The 17,863-nt window shown below is 39.6% G+C and overlaps 1 protein-coding gene across 7 annotated transcripts in view; it reads right to left on the bottom strand.

Annotated features, from left to right (window-relative positions):
* Nucleotides 1–17,863, bottom strand: part of TRIP12 (thyroid hormone receptor interactor 12) — an 80,433-nt gene that overhangs the window by 22,470 nt on the left and 40,100 nt on the right. For all 7 annotated transcript variants that reach the window (XM_039389882.1, XM_039389863.1, XM_027739145.2 and 4 more), the window contains 16 exons: nucleotides 11,375–11,480; nucleotides 9,984–10,120; nucleotides 8,974–9,057; nucleotides 7,506–7,601; nucleotides 6,377–6,525; nucleotides 6,021–6,056; nucleotides 5,839–5,934; nucleotides 5,331–5,423; nucleotides 5,038–5,199; nucleotides 3,459–3,527; nucleotides 3,181–3,346; nucleotides 2,366–2,483; nucleotides 2,068–2,224; nucleotides 1,595–1,748; nucleotides 908–1,136; nucleotides 67–185 (listed from right to left, as the gene is read on the bottom strand). In XM_039389882.1, coding sequence (XP_039245816.1) covers nucleotides 67–185; nucleotides 908–1,136; nucleotides 1,595–1,748; nucleotides 2,068–2,224; nucleotides 2,366–2,483; nucleotides 3,181–3,346; nucleotides 3,459–3,527; nucleotides 5,038–5,199; nucleotides 5,331–5,423; nucleotides 5,839–5,934; nucleotides 6,021–6,056; nucleotides 6,377–6,525; nucleotides 7,506–7,601; nucleotides 8,974–9,057; nucleotides 9,984–10,120; nucleotides 11,375–11,480 — 1,971 coding nt within the window. The remainder of the gene's footprint in view (nucleotides 1–66; nucleotides 186–907; nucleotides 1,137–1,594; nucleotides 1,749–2,067; nucleotides 2,225–2,365; nucleotides 2,484–3,180; nucleotides 3,347–3,458; nucleotides 3,528–5,037; nucleotides 5,200–5,330; nucleotides 5,424–5,838; nucleotides 5,935–6,020; nucleotides 6,057–6,376; nucleotides 6,526–7,505; nucleotides 7,602–8,973; nucleotides 9,058–9,983; nucleotides 10,121–11,374; nucleotides 11,481–17,863) is intronic.

Here is a 17,863-nt window from a genome sequence, read left to right as displayed (position 1 = left end):
CACACATGTTTTTAAAATACTACCCAGAGAGGTGAAGAGAAAAAAAAAAAAGAAAGTAAGATTTACCTTCTCTTCTGAAGTAAACACTAAAAATGTCAGGTAACTTTTGCATTAAGATCTCTGCCATCTGCAGGGCTCCAACCACTATCTTAAGGTCTTGACTTGACAGCATGGAGGCAATATGACTAAAACAGATAATTTGTTAGAATTAGCTTTGTCTTTTTTTTTACAGCGTTTTTCTTTACAAATCAAGTCAATTCATCTTGCATATACAGCACTGGAGACTGAAAGCAAACAAATTTCACAGAGCTTTTGTAAGAGCTATAAATAAAAGGACAGCCTTCTTCCCACCTAAATCACTTACTAAGTTTTAACATGGCATAAAGAAAAAGAGAGGGTTTCCTCCCTTCATAAACATGGTGTTGTGCAGCTCGGTACTGCCTTTGAAAAACTATTCAGTTTATTTTCTGACTGTATCCTTTTATCCAGCTCCCTGACTTTAGGCACAACATGTAGGAGAGGCTTCACGAATAAAACTTACCAACTGAATGCCACAACTGTCTATTACTGCTCACACTGTATTACCTCAAAAGTTATCTTGCCCTTAGAGAAGTTCATAGGCAAGTTTTAGAAATCAAAAAACCAATAAAGGGTAATATTAGACATTACCTATGGTTGTGGGTATTAATAATCTAAGTTTCTAGTAAGAATGCCCAGTGTTGGCAACTACTGCAAAATCTATATTGCAAAAAAATTCCTGCAGAGCTGGCAGCCTCAGCTTTTGGAAAAATACATGAGACTTTAAAAGTATCATTTTCCCCTAAAAAAAGATGATTCAAAAAAAGTAATCACAAGTTTTAGTTTTAAGCTTAAAATTAATTTCATTCACAAGAGTTAATGAACCCACCTTGAAACAGCATGGTTTTTCAGAACATCCTTCAGAAGTTCAGCATCAGCAAAATAAATTATCCTAAGAATTGCTCTAAGGCACTTGTGTCTAACAGCAGGTCCAGCTGAAGAACTATATACTTCATAAAGAACACCAAACAATGTTTTGATAAAGGATTTTGCCAGTTCTGGGTCCTCTTTCATTAACTGTGCTCGAGCATCATCCTTCTTCAATTCTGAATGTCCACCTGTGAGAAAGTGTGCAACCAAACACTGTTTAGTTCTTTGCACCTCTGCTCTGATGCTTCCTTTCTTCCATAAAAGCTGATTTAATTCAGCTCTTAAATTGAAAAGATATAATTTAAGAACCAGAAGTCAAAATCATGGCAAGAATGTAGGTACAAAGCCTCCTCTTTTAAAAAGAGTTCATTCTTTTTTTCTTTAGCTTTCTTTCGTATTTCTGTACAACAGTAAGAGCCCTCACAGAGTCTTTGTTAAACAAAAAAGCTGTATGAACAAAACTGTTTCACAAGTTCCTAAGCCAGGAACACCCCCAGCTCCCTCCCAGTTCAATACATTCTCAGTTCCCAGGAAGAGTTTACGTGCGAAAAAGCCATGAATTTATTAGTTAAGTAGTAAAGTGCTGCACAATCCAGCACAAATTAGCCATAGGTAGAGACACCAGGTTTTTCTGAGCTGTACTTACTAGTGTTTGTATTGGCTAAGGGGTTTGGTTTTCGCTGAATGGCACGTGCTGTTCCAGTATCCTCATTTATTTGCTGCATAGAGTTAAAGTCAATAGTATAGACACGCCCAAGTGTAGACAGGCTGATCTCATCCTCACCAACCTGATGAGCTGCCTAAAACCAAGGAAGAGTTCAAAGTTAAGAAATCCCTAACAAACAGAAACTATATGAAAGGTGAGGAGGGGGTAACACAGTAGGAAAAGCAGTGACTGACAGAAATACAGTAAGAACAGTGATTAAGCAATTAAGTGATTTGGGATGACAGAATACCAAAATAGTGCAATACTACAGCAGGATGTTTGAGCAAACTTGTGTTTCTTACTCAGAAAGATCAAGAGTGGTATTCTCAAAGACGTAAAGAAAGCACTCAATTCCCTGTACAACCGCACGCGTATTTTAAAAGCATCACCACACAAATGTGTGGAATTACTACCTCTATTATTCGACTATCAATCCTGTTATAGGGATGCCAGAGACCCCTGTCATCTCGCCATTGCCATATTGCACCATCTGTATTTTGTGCATTTCCTTTCTTTAGCATAGTATCAACAGCAAAGATTCCCTCTTTTGGCAGGCAAGGCATCAGTTCACTGTAAAGAACATTAAAACAGTATTTTACTAGAAATATACAATCAAGTCCATCTAAGCTGAAAACTGTTTGCCTTCATTTTAGCGAAGTTAGGGATTTCAACATACCAACCAGACCCAAAACCTAGGACTGCAAAACTTACCAGATAAGAGAAGTAAGCTCATAAAGTTCTTGAGGACTGCGTGGAACAAGGTCAATTTGTTCTTGACAACTCCCATTTGAGGCTCCACAAAGAAGGAAGTGAAGAGTTTCTGCAATATCTATAAAAATTATTATTCATGAAATTGCCTGTATCAGAATATGGACTCCATTTCCTGTTGGAAACTACACAGTTACTGCCCAAAGCAAAGAGAGTAGACAGTAAGACAAAAGCCATCTCTTTGAACAGTGTAAGAAACATGTTTGTTCTCAGCTCTGGGGTTTGTGGTTTTCTTGGTTTGGGGTTTTTATCTCTAATGGACTTCTAGGGGAGAAGTGTCACTCAATATACAGCACACAGAAGAAAACAGGGAAACATACAGGGCAGATTAAGTGACAAGTCAAAATTTATGGATGAAACAAGGAAAACAAGTGACGACTAAGACAGCTGTAGAGCACCTACTTTGTTAATGTTTTACCTTAGAAAAAGTACTTAAATCACATGGTCCCCCCATATTGTGTAGACCATAAAAAGAATTATTCAATTTGTGTTGGAATGAGAGTAATTTGTGCAGCTAATACAGACTCAAAATTAGGTAAGCACTCCAGTGACAACAACTAGATAGGAAAGGGCAGAAAAAACCCTCTGAATAAAAGCTTTCAACAAGTTCAACTGAACTATATCTCAGGGGAAGCACAGTAAGAGAGAGAACAATTGAAAGAACATAATATTTATATAATCAAGTACAGAGAGGCCCATATTGACTGTAGGCATTAACTTGAACAGGTCCCCTAGAATATGAAAGAGTAAGAACTCACTTTGCTTCATGAGCTGGACTGCAAGTGTAGGGCAATTGGAGCACATCAGGGAGAACATGCGCACCACCATGATGAACATTCCTGAGCTCAGGATTGGAGGCGTCACAACCAAGAGTTGCTGGATATTTGTTAACAAGTCCTTGGAAGCAACCTGCTGCAGCAAGTTCTTCAGGAGGGAACAGCAAAATGGGAAACATTAGTCTTTGAGAGGTAAGCCCTCAAGAGAAATAGAGGGAGGGAAGTAAGAAACAAAAATCCACCCCCATCCACACCGTTACCTCCTCATGCTGGAAGTTGTCCACTAGCCGTGCAAAACAGAGACAAGTGCTTTCAACAGACTTTTTATCCTGTTATAAAAAAAAAGTTAAGTATTTGTTTGAATTGAAATACATTAACTTGCATTAGATCATCCTGTCATTTCCAGACATTCATAAAATATCTCCAAAAAGGCCAGTTGAATCATATTTTACAGAACATCATAGCTCTCAATTTTAAATTAATTGATACATTCTAAACTGACCTCTGATATGACTGTGCTCCTGCATATTCCCTGGGAAACACCCCACACTTGCAACACTAATACCATTAGTGACCTTTAAAGATAAATACATGGATCTATAATATTCTTTTTGGATTCTGCAAGGAGGAAACAAAAGGGAAAGGAGCTACAAAGCCAAGTAACAGAAGATATCGATAATAAGCAGGAGCGAAGGCTACTGTTCTATAGAATACATGGGGCCCATTTTTTATATCATGCAGCACAACCAGCACAGCAAATGCTGAACACCAGAGCAGGTTACCCAGAGAGACTGAGTCTCCACCCTTGGAGATATTTTGAACAAACAAAAAAATCAGCTGGACATGCTCCTGGACAATCTGCTCCAGCTGACCTTGCAGGGTAGCTAGGACTAGACAACTATCCGATGTAACTATTGTTAAAAGCAAACTCAAGATTCTTTTCCAGAAAATTTCCACCTCCAAATTTCTTGAAATCTTACTTTTTGGGGTTGTAGCTTCTCTTCAGAGAGCAGGAATCAGTACCTATCCCTACTATTGCTAAGAATGGTGCTTCCTGCTTCTAAAGTACAATCTAAAGCTGACAACTGACTCTGTGAGGCTGCTTCAAAGATTCAAATAGTCTTTCAGCAAGATGATGTTTGCAAAATTAAGAACAGTACAAGAACACACAAAACCATTGCCTGAAAGTTTCCATTAAGTTTATTTGTTAACAAACAATATACCTCTCATTTTTCATCTTTATAATAGGGATCTGCCAGCCAAGCAGATCAGAAATCTCTTTTGTAGGTGCTCATTTATGAACACAACAACTTGGCAGGATAGGTAGCATTTAGGAGCCCATGATTTAGGATTTATCACTTCAAACTATTGTGCAAGAATAGGAACTTTTTTTAAAAGCCATAAGCCCTCCCAAAAAGTGAAAGCAGTGAAAAAGGACACAAAAACTGAAACTGAAGCTGTTCTGAGTTAAAAGTGGGAGAGAACCTTGCAAGACATTTGTTAAGGAAAAAAAAAACAACAGTAATACTACTAGATTTCCTCTTTCTGATGTCCTTGTAGTTCTTACAAGGACTACAAACCCACTATTATTCATGTTCTAAGTTTAATTACCTTATTTACCTCATTTTATATAATGTCACAAATCCTTACAGCATGCTTACAAAGAACAAAAAGCCCATATGCACATTAGGATATTGCAACTTGATAGTACAGAAACTTAAAGACAATTATCACATTGCAAAGGCAAATAATACACAATAAAGAACTAGGTATCTGGAGGCAACTTTATACTACTTTCACTTAAAAATTAGAACTTTCCGTTTTTTAATAGCTTCTTACCTGATGGGTTAACCTTTGTGTAAGCAGTGGCAAAGAGTCTGCCACAAAGTGAAACTCATCAGGTGTTATACTCTGGCAGCAGTTGGCAGCGATAGCTAGTGCATTCCTCTGTGCATTTATACTGAAGAATTCCAGATACAGCAAACAGTCTGCCAGCCCACCCTATAACAAAACAAACATTTTCACTTTCAGTGCTGTTGAAGTCACAGAAAGTTGTTTTCTTATTTCACCTTCACAGAAGATCACCAAGATGTGGAAATGGTAGAGGTAAGAGGGCAGTTTTTGTCACTTACTGCCTGCAGAATGGCTTTGCTGTGCCTGCGGGACAACATCTCCAGGGCTGTGAGCGCCTGCTCTGCCACATCAATGCACTGGATAACTTGCAGCTACAAGGAAACAAAAAAGCTTGTAGACCAATTTCTAAACCAATCAGTAAAAGTAATCACCTTCATCAACACTCGGACAGACAGTCTCTACTAAGACACACATGCTAATGAAGCCAGATGGAACCAAGCCTGCCAGTTTAGGTTATCTCGGCTCCGAAGCTACTCCAGGAGACAACAGCTCAATTACACAGCACGTCTGCAACATCAACCTGACGAAAAGCTCTCAGTGGATCAGACTGCACCACTCAGCGACGGTGGGAACAAAAATTAAATGTGGTTTTAAAAGACTCTCGTGCATTATGTGTTATCTTGTAAGCAGTGAAAAGAAGCTGTTATCTTAATGGTATTTTTTAAAGTTAAAACAGAAGTTAAAATCCCTTCGTACTATTTTATCACTGTTTTGATTTCATTTTACCTTTTCCAAGAAGACAGGAATTGCATCTACCACTACAGCAGATGATCTGGGAAGTGCTTCCATCATGTATGTTAAGGCTCGGCATGCATGATTCATCTATTAAATAAACAAATGTTTGGTTTTAAGTTCAGATGACGTATTTTTGCATTTCAAAAGTTTCTGAAATATTACAGATGACTTACAATGTCAAAGTTGTGCTCCATCTGCAGCAGCGTTATCTGTTTTTTAAAAAAAAAAAAAGTATTGTTAGTTTAGAAAAAATTATCTAGGTATCATCGTAAAAAGGGTACAAATCACTACTGTAGCTTGACTCGGGACTTTGACTGTGGGTAAGTTTCAAAAGAACCTACCTAAGCTTGAGCTATTAAAGAATTAACAGGACTACCACAATTTCCCAAAACTTGCCCTCAAAACCACATAATGTGATAAACATATGCATAAATACAAGGAAGTCTATATAATATAAATTAAAAAAATTAAGCAAGATATTGAATGAAATATTATATCCTCTAATAGAAACATGAGACTAAATCTTTACCAAAGCTGGTACAACACTCTTGACTGGAAATCCTCCTAATGTTTCTTCATTTCCCATGACCAACAGCTGGCACATCTCAATCACTGCCTGTAGTTGCTGACTTTCATCAGTGGCTTGGAGACCTTGTAAAAGCTGTTGGGCTTTAGAACCTAGTTGTCCAGAAAAAAAAATTAGGAAAGAAGATATTAGAAAACATAAGTGTTCAAGGGAACTGTTATGCTATACTTCTGCCAGAGCGGAAGACCAGAGATAGTTTGTTTTCCTCTGTATTTGTAGTTTCACTTCCTTTCCCTGTCATAAAAAGGTAGGATAGGAAAGGGAGACAAAATCTCTCTTGGCTGTCTTTCCAGTGCAGACTGGTCAGCACAGGGAGTCCGCCACACTGCTCCTCACAGCCATCTTGCCAACCTACAGCAGGTGCCAGAACCCACACCACCCACCCCACCTTTGTAAAGCAAAGGACTTTTCAACACCCTCCCAGATCATCCAGCACGTGAGACCCCATCCTCTCCTTGGCATGCAGTGTAACAGGCTGCCTCTGGCTCTCCTGGGAAGCCAAACAGACTTAGACTAGAAGGTACACATCTCATCCAGCTGCACAATGCAGACCTGGGGGAACAAACCTAAGGACCCACGTTCTCACTGACACACCATCTGAAGGGAATTATTTCTGTCTGAAACTTAAGACACTTCTGAAACTAAAACCAGCATAACTTAGAACTGACATCTACAGGTAGTTTTAAAGCTAGCTTAAGCACTTGTTTCAAGCTAGCAAAAAACCCAAGGGGGTTGGAGAGGTCTTTTGTTAAGCAGCCCATCATGCAAAAGAAAAAGATAAGGAAGGGGTGAAAAGGCAAGAACCCTCCCTTCCCCACCTAGAATGGAACATTAAGATGCCCCCAAAAAAAGAAAAGAAAAGAAATACAGCTAAAGCAGATTTCTCTTCCTTAAAAGAAGACAAGTAAATTAATATTTTTGACCGGTGGTCTAGCACTATCATGACATACAAGTCTCCAACACGTAAAATATTAAACTATGAAGCTAATACAAATATTAGATTTACTAGTGGCTGAATTCTACTAGTCTGGAAGTGGAAAGAATTAAGTCAAATTAGACAAACTTTGCTTACTAGCTCCACTTCCAATTGTCCTGTGGAAGAGCTGCGACATCCGAGGACCAAGAGGGCCAAACAGGTGAGGAGGAAGACCCCTAGCCTCTAATAGAGCTAAAAGCAAACAGAGGATAACAGCCATTGTCAAAGCTTCTACGAATATTTTTAAAAGCTTAAATTCCATGATGTTATCATTTAAGATTGCTAGAATTTTGATATTTTAAGAAAGAAGAATTAGAATTAGATGACTGCAGCTACCTTGATTTCCAAAAAAAACACCGAAAAGATGACCTCTGGAGGATAAGTAACTCATTTCTGTAAGTATCAGAGCATTAAGGCCCTTTAAGAAGTCACCCGCTGAGTGTCCAGAGTTATGCATTTCACAGAAGAAATCTGGTCTGTTAAACTGTTGAAAGTCTAGAGCTACAATAGCAGATATACCAGGCTGTAATTTCAAATCTGAACTCAAACTACATAAAATAGGTTAAGGTTATCTTCACATTTTCAGAAACTGCATGTCACTACTAATCTGAAAAAAAATGACACTGAAAAACAGGTTCATATGTTTATCTGCTGATGTGCAGGAAAGGGAAGAACTCTGCTAGCTATTAGCGGGTTTCTTTTTTGATTGATTTTAAACACTTTACAGTAGTGTTACTTAAACTAAACTAACTGGCAGATTCTGATTTTTATTGTAGCAATCATGACTACTGCTGATTGATAAAATAATCATTAATAGTGAAAACCAACTTAGCTCTATATTCCTAATGCATACCTGTGCTTACTGAGAACTACAAGCTAGTGAACTGGTACTGACACAGCACTCACTTCACATTAAATACCCAGATTAACCAAAACCTCTCATTTGCAAGGGAGATCATAATCTCAGGTCTCCCTGCAATGTAGCAGCAAAATCATTAGTCCAATTGCAGGACATGCAAACTGAGTTTATACCTGTTTGTACTCCTGGGTTGTGAGAGACCGGAGTCCTTTAGCCCAAGCACAAAAGCAAGCATTTTAAGAACATTCAGATTTTGTTTGGTCAAAGCTTATAGCAACATGGGTATCAATGACAAGCACAAAAAAAAAAAAAATGTTATCCAGAAGCAGGCAGAGTACAATAGGCTTAACCTGGCCTGTGAACTGAAAACATGCTTGCAAAGATTATTTTGATATTTGAGCTTACACACTTGGGACTGAGTTCTCAGTTCTCTACCTCCACCTCCTCCCAGAAAATCATCAGTAGTAGTGTATTATACACCATGTAAATGAATATGCCATCCCCTCCAGACATTACTTCCAAATTCTTGCATCTTTAGTATATTAAGGCTTGTAACTCCATACTTCAGAATTACTGTAAGCAAAGCAACACATTCGCAGACAGTGAAACAAAATACAGCCTTCCCACTACATGTAATACAGAATTCGTGTAAGTATGGCTATTTATAGGCTGCAAACAGAGGTAAATTAATAACAACTTTTATACCTTGTAGTCTTCCCATCTCAGAATCATCTGACTCACTTTCTCCAGAAGTTGTCATACCTACAGCTCCAGCAACAGAACTAGAAGCTAAAGAAACAAAATAGAGATTAACGCAAGTTACAGTGCCTTTAAAGCTACAAAATTCACATGAAAAAAGCCTCTGCCATCAAAAGTGTGCTCTGCATCTAACATTGCCACCAGCCAACTTCTGTACAACTTCCCTTTCAAAGCAGACCAGTCTACAGGTCTAGTACTTTCCAAAAGCTGAAGAGAGTGGCTAAATCCACACAACATAATGAAAAAGTACAGCTAGATCCACAAATTACATTTCAGATAGATTTACCAGTATCCTTAATAAATTTATGCTTTTCTTAATTGAGTATTACACTGCACTTAGGTTTTCATTAATTTTAACTTTCAGTACTGATGTGGCTGGCTTTAAGCATAGAACATTTAATATTTTCTACCATTCAGCATAATTACTGGAAAGCACCTTTGAACTCACTACTGATTAGGACCAGATGATAAAATTATCATTTAATAGGACTGTGCAAGTAATAATATTTAACTTAGTTATAAATTTCTCCAGTACAGACATGCTTGCAATTTCAACAGAAAACCTGTAGAATATTTATGAGTAATTTCAACAGAGCTTTTACAGGTACACGATGCCTTCTGTATTCTAAAGCATTCAGTGTCTTTTCAGTTGGTAGTAATTTATGTAGCATCAGCTGAAGTTACTTTTTTTAAAAGAGAGAGAAGCTTGAAAACTAAAGTCTGGTTTATTGAATATAGTTTGGAAACTACAAGAAAGCATAATTGACCCATGTATCAGACAGCCAAGAAACCAAACGCAAAAGAGAAGATCCCTCTCACTCAAAAACCTTCCATAATAATTTATGAGCTTACTCAGAACCATTTAATTATTTTCAAATGCAAAGAAGTCTATATCATTATTATTATTATATCATCATTATTATGCTAAAAATGCTTTAGTTGGAATTTCTTCTTACCTGCAGCTCCCTGGGGAGGCTCATCTGTTCGCGCAGCTGAAGAGTTAACTCCATCCTGGTTGTTGTCAGGATCAGCCATCTTCTCCTGTCGGCGAGCTTCAGCTGCTCCTCTTTTGCCCAGGCCAGAGCCTCGCCGACTAAAGGTTCAAAAAACAAAGTTTCAGACCTTACGAACTATGACAAGGGATTCATTAGTGTAAGTCTACTCAAGACTGTATAACATCTATGCAGATCACTACCACAACACTACACAAACTAATAATTTGTTGAAGAATCAATCGTCACAAAATTATCCAACCCTTCTTTGCCCTCCTTGCCCCACACCATGCAGTGATCCGTTTACACTAATGGATTACAGCCAGGTCCTTACATTATACCCTTCGAGACAAGGCAGTCTACACTAAAATACAACAGTAAAAATGAGCAAGATTAAAGTGACTGTTAGTTACAAATCATGTACACATTTGAGAAGCCCAATAATAAGAGTAACCATCTTTAAAGGAAGTTCTGAACTACTGAAAGAGGACTCCGATGCTCAACATGGTTTTCAGTGCCAGAATAAGTTTGAGGGGATGAGCCTATTTAAATCTGCTGTTTTAAACACTACTGTCATCATCACTACAAATACATATGCCTACGAAGTAAACAGACAAATTGAAATGCTCACTTGACAACAGAACCGAGGCTTCAGAAGTGGGGTTTTTTTATGGTGTGGAAGAGGGAAAAAAAAGTATTGCTGGAACTACTAAACACAGTCTAGGCATAAGAACAAAAATAAAACTTGTTCAGGCTTCCTAGGTCTAGTTCCAGAATCTATACAGCTACAAAAGTTTTTTGCACCACAGGACACATTAACTCTCCCCTCCCACTTAATCTACCAGCTGTTTAAAATAACTAATTCAGGGCTAATTTTCCTCTGCATTAGGAAGTATACTAAGCACTTAAATGTAGTATTGTTCAGATGAAGCTGCTGACAAGCTGAGTCAGCTTAACAGTGCACACTATTAAAACAGACTGCTATGTGGTACCATGAAGTCTCATTTTTCAAAACAAGCATCTATTTTACTAGTCATGATGGACAATAGTTCAGCACTCTCTCTCATTCTCTGTGTTAAGTATCTTTTTAAAAAAAACCTCCCTAAGGACAGGATTACTTAAGTTTGTGACACTGATTTTGGGTGTTTCTTTCCCTCCACCTCCAGAGATGAGGGACATACTGGAAGTCTGCTGGTGACCAATCCTTTGTTCTATCCATGACACTGGTGTACAGAGCCATCAAAGCTACAGCTACTTTTACAACAGCCAAGTAGGAGATAGACAAGGCCAGTTTTCATGCATGCAAGTGACATCAACATCAATTCACTGCAGAAATTGGTTTGCTGAAGTTCTACCTGGTGCTAGCACAGGAGCCCGTGGTCTTTTGCCGTGTGCTCCGCCGCAAACTGGGGAGCTCAGCAGGTGGTGATTCACTGCGCTTCTTTGTAGATTTTCTTAGACCTATGCAATATGTAAAGAATTGAGAGGAAATCAGTCTTTAAATACACAGCAGTTCTACAAAGAAATTTTCCTGTACGGGAAACCTCCACGCAGAAGAAAAGCTTCTACATAAGAACCACACTAAGCCCACCTCAGCTTTTAGTCACCTTGCACTGAACTGCTAGACCAGTAAAAGAAAAGTTCAGGCATTTACTTTTACTTATTATTTTAAGCTAAGTAACACTAAACTCCAAGTTGTTATGTAGGTATCTTTTCCTAAAATACATACTACGGTTACAAAAGAGCTTCTAAGTCTTTCTTACGCTAAATAGGTAACAAATTATGGGATACAAGTTGATTATTTCCACATGTTGATGTCCAAACACAAGAAAATGCTTTAGTCTTAAAAAGGAAAAGAAATTACAATTTGGGGAGGGAGGGCAGTGGTGGTTGTGATCTCAATTTTTGGTCAGTTTTATTCACATTAGTCTGGCTTTAAAATAACTGTATTAAATCAAAACCACGCTCCCCTCCTGGAGTCAAGCACTGCCAGTGCTGAGGTCTATCATGTGTATTATTTGCGTTCCTATTTCAACTACACCCCTCCAGCCCCTCTGTCATGAGGCCTCCTTTGATGAAAATAATCAAGCATATCCTCAAGGCTTTGGAAATGGAGTTCAAGTTTTTAATTTACAAGTATTTGTACTGTTGAAAATGACCCAGTTGATACTAATTTGCTCTAGGTTACAAAGCCATTGTTCTGATGACATCCCACCACAGAGCCAGGTAAATCTTAAGCACACAAAAAACCCACGCGACACAACATTCTCAGCAAGCTTATTATCAGGTTGAAATATCCCATAGCAGCTTCCAAACTGGAAAACTGATAATTTAAATGTCAAAATTAAAAATCTTTATCAGGCTCAATTTGACACTGCAGTGCCCCTCTTACCTCTACAATAAGTCAATAAAATAAAAGAGAAATTTATAACATTAAGTTCAGACATACTATTACTAGAAGAGATGTAAATAATTTTGAAGAGATGAGGAGGTTAGATCACTGCTCCCCCTTCTGGCAACCAAGCAGAAATAAAACACCTTTAAACATGCAATGTGTTTGAGTTCAGTACTTATCAAACTGGCTCCTGTCTACTTCCTTAATCCTAAAACATCCTAGGGATGCAAAGTTGTGGTACTGAGGGATGTAATAACTATGCAGCTTCTGACTAGATATTTAACAGAAAAGGTAAACTGATCTGAAAAGCTACTACTGACCCGGCCAACAGTGTGTCCTTTCAAACACTACGGTGTATCTGACTGGGAACACAATCTGTGTGCAGGTAAGTTCCATGCACATGAAGGTTAACCTGATATTCACAGATTCACCACACACTTGGCTTACCAACCCAAGAAATATGGCAACCTTAAGAACACAACAGGGTATTGTATTTAAAAGCCACCAAGCACTGAACTGAAGCAGGCCAGCCACTTGAATTTTCAGATGGTTTGTACATATAGAACAAAATATGTAGTTTTTTCAAGTGTTCAAGAAGCAGTGGCATGCTTACTACATAAGCTTTGAAACCAAAAATAAGTTGAAGTTGCTACAGTAGAAATACACAATTACTCCAACACTAGGTACATATAGTGAGATACTTATGAGGGGTGACAAGAGAAAGAAAAGTGTCACAGAGATACAAGACAAAAATCACTTGAAACAGTTGCAGCAGGATCCCGTGTCGTAGCTAAGTTTCTCAAGTAGCAGAAGTCCAAAGGTACAGCAGAACTTCCCTCAAAGCTGGTTGTATTTCACACCAGAGAATGCATGCTTTAACTGGCACTAGGTATAGCACTGTACTACTCCACAGGCAAAACATGTTTACCCCTCTGGGTTCAGAGGTATACTTTTCCATATGTAACATATGGAACACATGGAAAAGTAGGCTACTTAAACCCTGTAACTCTACAGTAAAATTCTAAGTGAAATGTACCTTTGCTTTACATTTAAAAGAATAAATCAATCATCTTGTTACAGTAGAGTTCACTGGGAAAAAATTCACATTTTCATCCTTTATGGTAGCTCACCATTTATTACTGCAAATTTGTGGGTCATCATTTTCAAGCAGTCAGACTTTAACATCAGGTACCTTATTAGCTTAGTAACAGGCCACCAATGACACACCACACATTCACTGTAAGTGACATAAGACTGACTTAATGGATCAGAACAGGATTTCTGCTAAGGGCAAAGGTTTCACAAAGCAGCAGAGCTAGCTTAACAACTTGCTGTTTTTTAACAGTATGGCACACTCACCCATGTCTTATTGTCCCCAAATCAGTCCCAAGATGTACAAAGTGCACACCTGACACACATTTTCTTCTTTTGGTATTCTGCCAGTTTGGCAAGCTGAGCTTGCTTTACAAGGGTCGGATGAGCAGACACCATAGTAGAGCAAAGAAGCTATAAAATGGGTTGTCCCTTTTCACTAAGAGACATTAAATTAGCTGAGCCATCTCTTTAAACTGAATTACCTCAATAATTACCTCAGTTGTAGAGAAGGTAGTTACCTGGTTACCATTTGGTGGGTGAGCTGCAGAATACATCCCAGCCCAAGCTCTTGGAAGAGTTGAGTGCATTTTCTCTTGCTGCTCAAGAATGTTCTACTTGTCAGATCTTTGTGCATGTTTCTTTTCCCAAGTCTTTAGTTCTCTATGTCTGATGCATCTACCAGGGCACATTTGAGCTTCATCCTCCCCCTATTAATTTCTAAGGCTACAAAGGAAGCAAAGAAAGACATTCCAGATCGTCTCTCCCTGCTGTTCACTGCCATTCTCTACCCTTAAAGTTCATTGTTTACAAAGGCTTCTTAAGTCAATCTTACCACCTGCATCTTCTGCAAATTCCCTGAGTCTTCCCAATACCAAAACTTCAAGACTTAATTTCTTCAGACTAAACCTTCTTCATTTCACTTGCACTGTCATCAGAATTTGGGATGGCCAACACAGCCTCCCAACTGAAAGTTAGTCCTGTGTCTAGAGGACTTGCAGGAGGCTAAAAGTTGCAAGCCTTCACTGGCAAATAGGGCACAACCAGCATTAAGAAAAATGAGATTAGAGATGCCCTGTGACTGCCTGATGAAGGAAAGCATCAGTCATATTGCCACAGACAGCAAGGGATTTCAGAGGAATAGATTTATGTTCATCTCCAGAAGTTATTTATTCAGCACTATTTCTGTATTATATAGAGCCACGCATTGATAAGTCATCTCTTCTCCAGGCTAAACAGGTGCAGCTCTCTCAGCCTTTCCTCATGAGATGCTTCAGTCTTCTAATCATCTTCGTAGCCCTCCACTGAACCTTTCCCAGTAGTTCCTTGTCTTTCTTGAACTGGGGAGCCCAGAACTGGACACGGCACTCCAAGTGAGGCCTCATGAAGGCAGAGTAGAGGGGCAGGATCACCTCTCTTGATGTGCTGACAATGCTCTTCCTAATGCACCCCAGGACACCATGGGCCTTCTTGATCACAATGGCACAACACCGCCAGCTCGTGGACAGCTTGTCCACCAGGACCCCCAGCTCCTTCTCCACAGAGCTGCTTTCCAGTAGATCAGCCCCCAACATGCACTGGTGCCTGGGGTTGTATCTCCCCAGGTGCAGGATCCTACACTTGCCTTTGCTGAACTTCAGCTGGTTTCTCACCATCCAACTCTCCAGGTTTCACTGAATGGCAGCACAGCCTTCTGCTGTGTCAGTCACTCCTCTCTTTTGTATCTTCTCCAAACTTGCTGAGGGTGCATTCTGACACTTCATCCAGGTCACTGATAAACAAGTAGAACAGGACTGGACCCTGTACTGATCCCTGTGGAATGCTGTGAGCTACAGGCCTCCAACTGGACATGGTGTCTCTGATCACAACCCTCTGAACTCTGCCATTCAGTCAGTTCTCAGTCCAGTTCACTGTCACTCATCTTACCCACTCTTCCTGTGCTACCTATGAAGATGTTATGGGAGACAGTGTCCAAAGCCTCGCTGAAGTCAAGGCAGACAACATCCACTGCTCTCCCCTCATCTACCCAGCCATCATAGAAGACTATCAGACTGGCCAAGCATTATTTCCCCTTGGTGACTACTACGATAAGCTTTTCCTTCATATGCTTAGAGATGACATGCAGCACGAGCTGTTCCATCATCTTTCCAGAGGTGAGGGTGACCAGCCTATGGTTTTCCTGGGTCCTCCTTCTTGCCCTTATTGAAGACTGAAGTGACATCGGCTTTCCTCCAGTCCTCAGGTACCTCTGCTGTTCTCCGTGATCTTTCAAAGAAGATGGAGAGTGGCTCAGCAGTAACATCTGCCTGCTCCCTCAGCACCTGTAGGTACATCCCACCGGGGGCCCATGGAGGATTTGGGGGTGTCAAGTTTACCTAAGTGATCTCTAACCCAATTCCCTCAGCCAAGGAAAAATCATCAGGAGATCTGTTTCAGTACAAGTTATGAACAGACATGGACTTTCAATAAACGAAAAGAAAATTACATTTAAGCAGTTCACATTCAATACCTGCCAAAACTTCAAAACTAAGAGGCATATATTGCTTGTGCCCTGACATCATCCTATTTGCATGCCAAACACTCATGTTTATGAGTCAGAAGGAAAATAGACTCAAACAGGCTAAACCTGAAATAGCACAGCCTAACAGAAATCAAACTAGAAAAATCTTAACAACTTCACATTTAAGTCTGTTTCCTGGTCAGCACTTCTTTTAAAGGCATATTTTGTTGTGTGAAAGAAACAAGTTCTGAATGAAGCTGTACTGCGATCACTTGAGTCAGTGTATCACCCAAGTCAAAACAAAGTTTGTCAAGCTTTCACGTTCATAACCCAGAAAACCCTTTCTTTGCAGTTCAGAAAGGTAATCAGGAGAGATTTACTGGTTAAGATTGGAAGTTTAGATTTAAGATTGGCTCCTGTGCTGGTCTGCTCTCCTCACTGAGAGAGGGTGAAGGAGCTGTGGCAGTGGAAGGTAAGACAGCCTCCTGTCATTCTAATATTCCATTATTACCCTCCCTCAGGACCAACCCAGACACCCTCAGCTCTTGATTATGGTCCCTCACAGCCCATCACCACAATTACAGCAATTATCTCCAAGCCAGCCATCTTACTTCCTCAATCCCAAATCCACAACCCCAAGGCTCCAACAACCATCACCCAAGCCAGCACTGTCACCCACAATCCCAAATAAACTAATTCAGAGCTATTTTCAGACTCTGTTCTCCTCAGCTCTGTCAAATCCCTCAAAGCCAGGAGTTCTACTCTATTCACACTCTGTGTTTATGTTCATGTGGCTTTTCAGTGTATCCCAACAATCCCTCTAGCCAAATCTGACAGCATTAGGTAGAGATTTCTCAGTCAGGGACAGCTACTCTATGTTACCCTGCACTCAGCACTGTCCCAGCCACAGTTTCCAGCTTCCTCCTACTTAAGGGCCACAAGACACTACACAAAGGACAGCAAAGATTTCCCTAATAATGGAAACATAATTACTGTTTTTATATTGTTACATAAGCAGGAAGACGACCCAATTTGCAATATTTAAAAAGCCCCTACAACATATACGGATTGAAAGGGATGTGAAAATAGTCAAATCAAGAGAGCAAAATGAGAAACTTGTTTTCTTCCTCTTTTGCTCCCCCATGAAGAAATATTCAGCTACTCAAATAGATGAGAAAAACTTTAGTCTAGTCTGTTTTTATTATTCCAACATATTGCATAGCTGTTATTCAGTGATGTCACTGCTCAGTTACAGAGAATGCTGTGTAGCTAACACTCTGAAAGTCACCTTGGCTGGATTTAAAACCTATTAATTATCCAGTGAGGACTGGACAAGAAACCTCAGCGTATTCTCCTCCACCATGTGAAAACCTTCTGCAAAGATGGCAACCATGTTTCTCCTCGTTCTTGTCTTCAGCAGAGTAAGCCAGATCAGCTCTTCTTGGTTTTCCCTTTAAGATCACAACATCTAATAATACTTCCTGTACTTCCTGAACTGCAACACCCAGAAGGGAACAGCATTGCCTTTATATAGCCATGGCTGACTGGATGGGGCTTTGAGCAACCTGGAAGGTGGCCTTGCTGTGGCAGGGGGGTTGGAATGAGATGACCTTTAAGATCCCTTCAACCCAAACCACTCTATGACTTTACGTTAGCCTGAATAATCTCCCCTCTCCTCCCACTTTTCATTCTAGAATGTTTGGCTTTTTGCTTATCTCCCACTAGTTCTGTAAGTCCTAGTTCCATCTTCTTCAAGTATGTGTTTCATAGTATACACCTATACAAGCCTACTGAGTTTAAGCTTTCAGTTTCTACACAGGATTACTATGACTTCTAAGGACATGTTTCCAGGCAGAC

This window comes from Pipra filicauda, unplaced genomic scaffold (assembly GCF_003945595.2).
Source record: "Pipra filicauda isolate LSUMZ 115617 unplaced genomic scaffold, ASM394559v2 scaffold126_size2276778_pilon, whole genome shotgun sequence".
Lineage (NCBI taxonomy): Eukaryota > Metazoa > Chordata > Aves > Passeriformes > Pipridae > Pipra > Pipra filicauda.
This window is presented reverse-complemented; position numbering and strand designations above follow the sequence as displayed.